The 9,053-nt window shown below is 42.8% G+C and overlaps 1 protein-coding gene across 2 annotated transcripts; it reads left to right on the forward strand.

Annotated features, from left to right (window-relative positions):
* Positions 1-2,413: 2,413 nt before the first annotated feature.
* LOC118234321 lies at positions 2,414-4,437 on the forward strand. Of its 2 annotated transcripts, none has more exons than XM_035430771.1 (2): positions 2,414-2,818; positions 3,483-4,437. In XM_035430771.1, the coding sequence occupies exon 2, from the start codon at positions 3,494-3,496 to the stop codon at positions 4,268-4,270; it is 777 nt and encodes a 258-aa protein (XP_035286662.1). In that variant the 5' UTR covers positions 2,414-2,818; positions 3,483-3,493; the 3' UTR covers positions 4,271-4,437. The 2 variants fall into 2 exon arrangements, with proteins under 2 accessions (XP_035286662.1, XP_035286663.1); XM_035430772.1 differs by having other exon boundaries at positions 3,487-4,437.
* Positions 4,438-9,053: the final 4,616 nt, after the last annotated feature.

Here is a 9,053-nt window from a genome sequence, read left to right on the forward strand (position 1 = left end):
AATCAGTTTCATTATAGCTCACTTCAAGCTTGAGGCATGGGCTTGATACATCTCCCTCAAAAATGACTGCACTTGAGTTTCTGAAGAGGCCCTCGACTATAATCTCGCAACACAGCTAACAAAGTTTCACAACTCTCCAAAGTTTTGGTCAAAATGTCACAAGTATAATTTTGATTTTTGTCTGTTTATGCACAGTCAGATCGTGCTCAGCGTCATAATGTATCCTGTGTACGTACTGTACCTGCAGCTGGACTATTTGCTTGTTTTCAAACTCATTCCATATACTTAAATCCAACAAACCAATGAAAACGGAATCCTAAAGTAAACTATTACATTTGTGCGTCACAAAACTTTGTGAGTACCAAATTAGAACCGGACCTTCACAGATCCGCAATAATCTTGGGATAGCATCGAAGTCTCATTCCAGCTATCTTTGTCCTCTGCGAGTCCACTCAGATGGCATAAAGGCTTTTGGATCAGCACGAAATCTGCGGCAAACCAACCCGGCGAACAAGCAGATGGTTACGTGTTCATAAAAAATTTCACACAGCTGATAAAACAACAATGGTAAAAAAAACCATGCGGTAACGGTAGGCTATTGTCAAGCTTTGACGCGTGTAAAATTTGTTTTGAGCTGCAGTGAGCGGGTTAAGTAGCTGTCTGGATAAACATCCCAAATGTCAGGATGACAGAATGCTGTGTCTACATCCGGAATGTTGTGGTTAGCAGTTTAGAAAATTAAGAGGCGTTCTCCAGGAAACCTCAAAAAAAAAAAAAAAAATGCACTTCATCATGACATCAGCAGCCTTTTTGCCATTTTTGCCATTTTCTCCACCCAAGTCCAGTTTAAAAGGAGTCCAGGCAGTCGGCACACGCCGAGAGAAATTAACGCTGACCTCACTGTGGGGAAATCTGCTCTTGCAGACGGCTCCTTCACAGCCCGCTTTCGAACGATCAGACGAACGCGAGCCGCTTTGTCGCGTTATCGCGCCACGCACGTTTCCCTTCCCTCCACTTTGTCCTCGCTGTCCTCCGGTGAGGTGCATTGTGGGCTATCGGAGTTTCCTGCGTTGGCGTCCGGCTGTCTTCGTCTCGGGGGCCTGACCCCGACGACACGATTTCGTTCAATTACGGGCCAGGGAGATAAGCGCGTGGGGTGCGTACGACGCTCCGGTGAGAACGACAGCACGCGCGCAGCGCTATGGTACACGGACTGCGTTCATGTAAATGGTAAATGGTAAATGGACTGCATTTATATAGCGCTTTTATCCAAAGCGCTTTACAATTGATGCCTCTCATTCGCCAGAGCAGTTAGGGGTTAGGTGTCTTGCTCAGGGACACTTTGACACGCCCAGGGCGGGGATCGAACCGGCAACCCCCCGACTGCCAGACAACCGTTTAGCGCTTTTGTAGCGAAATCAGTGGGAACATTTTTTTAAAAACGTCTCCTCTTTGCTGTTTTTCAGGAACAAGCTGAGGCAAAGTTGGAAGGTCAACGTTTCAGAAGGTCGACATTTTGTTGTCGTTTTGTAATTATGTGCAGCATATTTTCCATTGAAATTGTATTTTATCAAAGGAAGTGCGTTCCATTTGCCATGTTTTGTAACCCTTTTCCTTTTTAACATTTCATTGTGAGCACAGCTCATTCTGATTTCAGAAAAAAACATCATGAGCTGTGCCTTTCCCACAAGTGGCTAGGTACTAGTAACTAGTGTTTAGGTATATAGGTACTGAAACGTTTCAACAAGATCCACACTGCAACAACAACAGCAACAGTGTGCGTGCGTGTATGTGTGCATGGGCGGACTTTAAATCATTATCTTGATTTTGTCTTGCTTGCTAAAATGCAGTTATTGGAGTTTATAGGCAATTTATAGGGTTGGCAATTTTCCTCCACTGGCTGGAATGAGATTTGGGGGGGGAGGGGGGGGGGGGGGGGGGGGGGTGGACGATTGCGATCACAACCAGGGGAGGGAGGGGAATTTTGTCCGGCCAGCTGACACACATTAATTTGCTTACTCAGGGAGTGGCCTTGTTTGAAGTCTTGGCATTTCTATTTGGCATGAGATGCGTCTGGGTAGCGTGAGAGCGTTAGACCGAGCCTGTGAAAGCTTGTGTCTGACTCCTAAAACCGTGAGAGTTGGCAACACTGATCGGTTAGATTCAGATGTTCTTCAACCAAAAAAATCCAGGCACAGTAAATAAATAAACTAACTTGCACGTAGCAACGCTGTGTCCACATCCTCACAGTGTTTATAAATATTTTAACAAAATGACAGTAAAATTGTGCGGTAGAGCATGCAGTGCAGTCCTGCTCCCAAGAGTTACTAAATTGTTCCCACATGACACTAATCTTCTCTGCTCATGTCCCCTCTGGGCTTCCGTACAGCCACGCAGGGAGAGAGCTCATGTAACAGCTCGCCTGCTCCACTTCCATTTCGCTCTCGGTGCAGACTGCTGCTGCTAAGCACACAGTTCCCAGGATAACTCCCATCAGAAGGTCCACAGTGTAGTCCAAAGGAACGTTTATACTTATCAAACTTTGCAGCACCTCGACCGTGTTTCTTATCAAAGGCTGCACGCCCAGGCTTAGGGACGGTGTCCCGGGTTTTTGCAAGGCGAGCAGCTGCCACTCATTTGGACTTCCATACGTCTGCTTCCGTACGTCTGTAGGAGGAAGTGGGACGTCAGTTCTGGTTGCGCTCGGATTGACAACCTTCAGAGGAGACTGGGAAGGACTGGGAGTCGCCCTGCTGTTTACTTCACAGCGGACTAATACCGTCTCCTTCGTCTGGTTGTGGACCGTGAGACAATAGCGGTAAGGAAAACGTTTGTACACTGTAAAATGCCCATGTGTTAAGTCAACTCGAACAGAGTACACATGGTCCAATAGGAACCAATATGTACTCTATAGGAGTCAATGTAACAATAAACATTTTGCTGTGTATGATTAGCTGATTTATTTTAATAATAATCTAAAAAAAAATACATTAAATTAGCATATTAATGAATGAATAAATCATACATTGCATTTATATAGGACTTTTCCAGACACTTAACATAAACTGTGGTACTTACTGCCTGGTAGTAATGGAAATGTTGTCGATGAGACAATGACTCACATTACAGACTTGTGCCAGTACAAAAAAATATTTAACTATAATTATTACCACATGGAGATATTCTACCAGTTCATGGAGGTTCTGCTGATTTCAGGGGTGTGTAATACTGAGTGCCTGACTGGCTAGGCCCTGATAGACACATACAACGCACATGCATTCAACTTTTTTCACTAGGAAATAGCCAATACTGGAACTGATATAATGTAGATAATTAATGCAAGATCAGAGTAATGTGGATTGTGGCCAATATAATTAATAAGGTTTTTTAGTGATTGTGAGTATTTGTTGATTTCTGAAGTGATTTGAACCATCTTGCCTCCATAGCTTTGAACAATGTTCCCTCTGTGTTCCTTACCTCAGACAGGTGCATTATGGGAGACACACGTTTTCTGTGCATTTCCCTGCTGGCTCTAAGCCTGGCGTCTGTCTCAGGCCGCCCTGAGGACACTCTGAGAAAAATAAAAGATCTTGGGGACAAAGACTTTGGCCACAATTTCCCACGGCACGGGTTGAACCTCCTGTACTGGTTCTGCCGTGAGTACATCACGTTTGATAACAACGACAACATGCAACCGGCAAAGGACCCCAAACAAGCTGCATTTGGATTTCATTACTATGGAAACAAAGAGGACCTTCTCCCTTCGTTGCGCAACCAGAAGGGGTACGCCTACTACACCGTTGGCAACCTGTTCGACGACAGAAACTTACCCCAGGGCGAAAAAATGCCAGATTACGTCTCGGAGGAGTTTGGACGTTCCAAGAACCTGGATTCCCGCGATCAGAACAACAAGGACCGGATCATCGTCAGGAGGACGCCGTACGGCGCTATCGACCGCGTCTACATCACACAGCACTACGACTACAGCAGCGACCGCGGGAGCCAGTACGACCCGGACAACACGTACGCCGTCGGCACCGACCTCATCAGGGCCGTACGCAACCTCACGCGCGAGAAGTTCCTCAAACCCTTCGCTCCGAGGACCCGGGGCCACTACGCCCTGTGCCATCCGGAGAGAGGCTCCGGCCCGCCGAAAAACTCCGAGGAGTGCAGCCACAGGTTCTCGGACGGAAGCGGCCAATCAGCCGGCAGCACCCTGGTGTGCCTGTGCTGTGCGGTGCTGGGACTGCTCATTGGCTGTTTCCAGTAAGGGTGCAAACCTCGGCCTTCAGCACAAAAGCAATACCATTTTGATTCTTGAGGCGACGGTTCGATATTTGGCAATACCGAAAAGTTTGATACGATCCAAAAGCTATATATATATATATATATATATATATATATATAATATATACAGTACTGTCCAAAAGTCTTAGGCACCCTAGATTTTTAAATATAATATATAGTATATATATGTTGTACGTCGCTCTGGATAAGAGCGTCTGCCAAATGCCTGTAATGTAATGTAATGTATATATTTGGTCTTAGATGTTTATTTTTTGTTTTCTGAATTAGTGTGTCAGTAGAAAAGAGCAAATTTGAGATTTCCAAACATGAATTTTCCAAAAAATGAAATTTTACAGATACATTTTTGTATTTTGTTAAATAAAGTAATATTTTATGTAACAGACTACTTTTCAGATAAAAACCTGATCAAGGGCCTCTGGGAGCGAAACAGCCTAAATCTGCAGAAGAACTGCGGCAAAATGCTTGGAACAACATACCAGCCGATTTTCTTATAAAACTGCAGGACAGTGTACCTAAGAGAATTGATGTAGTTTTATTATAATCTTTCATTTCATGATTTTTGAAAGCATCTTAGCTGTACAGCATTTTACAGGTGCCTAACACTTTTGCACAGTACTGTGTATATATATATATATATATATATATACAATCCAGCTAACATAAGCCTGTGACAACATATACATACAAAATGAAGTTGAGGATTCAAAAACCGTTTTACGTCACATTCAACAGAAGGAAAAACAGCACTACCGTGAGGTGAAGCCGGAAATATAAACAACGATGTTGCTTCAGAGCAATCCGCTGTAAGATTTTAAAAAGAAATTTAAAAAGAAATATTTTGCTATGATTCATAACGATATGGATCGATTTTTGCATGTTGCATCGATTGGATCGTATTGTCCATGTATCCTTACAACCCTACTTTTTAGGTGTTTACAACCCGTACTGCAGATTATTGCACTGCCAGTATTACAATGCCTGTAACTGTATCCATTTCTTTTGCAATATATATATTCGATATATTTTGGCGATATATATTCCATGTGTGTTACAATGTTCAGACGTGTTAGAAATGTTCTGCATTTGCCAAACTATCCATTGACTGTTCATGCGGTCCCTGCATTGTCCTTATCTGACCTAGGAAACCCGGTGTCCCTGTTGCTTCCCCACTCATTTGCATCAGGGACTACTGGTGCTGTAAATCAGCGGTTTCCATTGGGAACCCCACAGACCACCAACCTGCTGCCTACCGAGTCGATCATTCATGTCCCCTTCACAGCTCCCGGTGTTTGAGAAGTTATAAGTACAGTAAAACAAGTCTGCACATCGCAAGGTATTAAATCAAGCAAAATCTCCTGTTCCTGTTATTAAGGAAACTCCGGTATATCACAGTATTAAGTCAACGTGGGGCATTTGCACTAGTACCCTGATGCATGCTATTTATATTATCCACTTCAAACGCATCCTAAAGTATTGTTTAACTGTATATAAATGAAAGGTGCATGGTTAGTGCGAACAGGTTTCGAAAAGCACAATACCACCAGGAACTGAACTTTCTAACCCATCTGTAGACTGAAGTTTAAATTTCATTATTGATTAGATGCTGAAATTATTTTTACCGGGTTCCTCGCCTTGAAATTAATTTCCCTTCCCATATACTAAATCTGCTATATAGTTAGCTGTTTGTGTTTGTTTACAAATAACATATTTATTGATTCACATCAAAACCCAATTTATTCCTACAAATGTGGGTTATGGAAAATATTAGCAATACTTGTATATGTATCTAGTATGGTGACATTTGCACTGTAATACGAGATGGATTCATTGTCTTTTTTTTTTCACATACCAAAATGAAATAATATTTCCATATTATGTTTAGCACTGTGTAAGGGTTTCTTACCAACTTGTGCACTTAGTTAGCCAAATAATTGTTTGTAACATTGTTTAACAGTCTTTTCTTGGATGGTGCTAAGATGTCCATTTCTATAGGTATGTTTTGTCAAAATGACCTTGATTGGAGGTGACAGAAAATTTCACGCACCTGTCTCCCCTCTTCAGTGAAGTGAGATAGTATTCATGCCCTTGTTTGTATGCAGATGGTTTTCTTTAATATTTTGTATGTTTGAATAAACAAGTTTAAAAAAACTGATACATTTCCAATGAAGTCAATCTGCAAAGAATACAATTTTAAATTAGCCCACGCTCTGGAGAATGGAATAAGCACACACAAGTGTGAACGTGATCGTCCTCTGTTGTCCTTAAAGTGTTTCCGTTTGTTTCATTTGTGAAGTAACATCTGTGAAGTCCATAACCTCCAAGCTGATGTTCACCTGCCATGATGTTTTGCCTGCACCTAAACCCTTTGAAGAGAAGATTTTTGGAATGTTTTTTTTTTTCATAATTCTAAGTCAGTTTTCTAGAACTCCATTGCTTTTCAATTGCTTTCATGTGATTATTACATCACCATTAGAATGTTCATTCTGATTTCATATTTATGATCGGACACCTTAAAGGGTTAAAGTGCCGCTATGGCTGAAACAGTTAGCTACTGCTAGATAGATAGGCATTTCAGAATAAAGACCGCATTGAAAACTATTTGTCCGAATGCACCAGTCTTAGCCCGTCTGCCATGATTTACACAGGTTTGTGTGGTTAAAAACAATCCCTTTTTATTCGAAACAACCGTTTTTGAACAAGAGATTAAAAAAAGACACATTGTTTTGATTTCGTACAGTTTGCAAGTACATAGACCTCCCCCTGTCCGCAATTAGTCCATCCAAATATCCCATGGTTGGTTCCCATGGTTTGCATCATGGTTGAATGGTCGGGGAAAGAGTTCAAATTTACTTTTCTGTTCATCTCATTTCTGCACTGTCATGTCTACATGGGATACAGATTTCAGAAAGAGGTGTCCTATCCAATTGGTTTGCCAACAATAGAAGAATTAAATCATGCCTTATTCCTCCTTGCAAGAGGAAAGTTCGACCTCATTTGTTAGCCAAACCTAGGATAAATCGTTCGGACGAAAAGGTAGACAAGCAGAAGACAGGGAAACTAGTAACATTAGGTAGCTGAGTTCTACCAAATGAGCTCAAAATTTCCTCAGTTTTTCTTCTATTGTGGCAAACGCCAGTTCCGTTAGTGTCTTTATTCATGCTATATTGATACATCGGCACATTCACTAAAGATAGCCACGCGGCACTAAAATGGAATGGGATTAAATACTTCCACCAAACATCACTAGACAATGATAATAAAACTGGCATGTGTCAATTGCCATTAGTTTTAACCATAGGGTTTGACCCAGTTTTGTTTTAAAATGATTTAAAGACATTCCAGGAGGCTAAGGCCCTGTTCAGACCTGGCCTTAAAATGCGTCTTGGGTGACCCGATCACAAGTGGACAGCTCTAGCTACAGGTGTGAACGCACCCAAGAGGCATTGAGGACACATTGAGATCGGATCACTCAGACCACATTCGTAGGTGGTCTGGGGTCGCATATGGCCACATTATTTTAGCAGTGCGTGCACGAATGCGTCCTGGGCCACACTGAAGGACCGCCTAGTCAACTGACGTCCTCCGCTTGAGCGGAAGTACGCACTCATTCGCGCGCCAACGGCGTCATATTAAAGTGCGAAACAACAAGAAGAAGCCACAACAACAGGCAAAATGGATTCTCGTGAATGGAGTACGCACGAAACACACTGTCCGATTCTGAACACGCCAAGGAATAGACCCAGTCTGTTTTTGTTTTGATTTTGCCCACGCGCCAAGGTCTTTGCAAACTTCTTCTTCTTCTTCTTCTGCTTCTTTTAATTTCCGGCAGACTAGGCACAGGTAGTGCATTGCTGCCTCCCGCCGGTTAAAAACAGCAACGCACTTGGTCTTTGGAAACGGAAATGATGTACGTGTTTATTTGCATATTGACCGGGGAAGTGAGATCCGATCACAAGTGGTCACTCGAGACGCATGTGGAGACGCATTCTGACGCCAGGTGTGAACTGACATCCGTCTCGACTGAATCTAGACACAATCTGGATATATCGGGATACAAAGTACAGGTCTGCACAGGGCCTAAGTTAAAATTAGGTTAGATGTCAGTCTGGACCGGGCTAAGAAAGGAATAGCATAACAGTGAGTTTCATTGATGCCACACATATCTGCATTCAGTGGACAGGCCTATAGAGCTAGCAACAAACTTTGCATGGCACTAAAAGTTAAGTGGATCACAACTACTGCTTCTCATCAAAGATGCCACTAGACATAGATAATAAAACTGGCTTACAGAATAGGAAAGTTAACATAGGCAATGTCAGTTGCAGTTGGGCACCTCTAGTTGCTAAGTCCCCTCCCACCCGACCAAAGGGATCACAGAGCTTCTCCACCCTAGCTCCCCAGTGGTGGAACGAACTCCCTGTCCCTCTCCGAACCTCTGCCTCACTACCCATCATCCGCCGTGGCCTGAAGACTCATCTCTTCAGACTATACCTGGACTAACTACCACCACTCTGTATATTTCACTCTAAATCCACCCCCCCCCCCTTTCCATGACACTTGTTACATCTTGTTACGTCTCTCATATGCAGTGTCACTGGTGATTTGGTGAGTGGGTGGCTAGTGAATTCTCAGCAGAAGGCTTTGAGGCAGTCTCATTATTGGAAAGATCAAGTTTGAAGTACAAGCTGAACACATTTCAATCAAAGTTTCTGAGGAGGCTTTTATCTTCAACCTCAAAGGACAGA

Source organism: Anguilla anguilla, chromosome 8 (genome assembly GCF_013347855.1).
Source record: "Anguilla anguilla isolate fAngAng1 chromosome 8, fAngAng1.pri, whole genome shotgun sequence".
In the NCBI taxonomy this organism is placed as follows: Eukaryota; Metazoa; Chordata; class Actinopteri; order Anguilliformes; family Anguillidae; genus Anguilla; species Anguilla anguilla.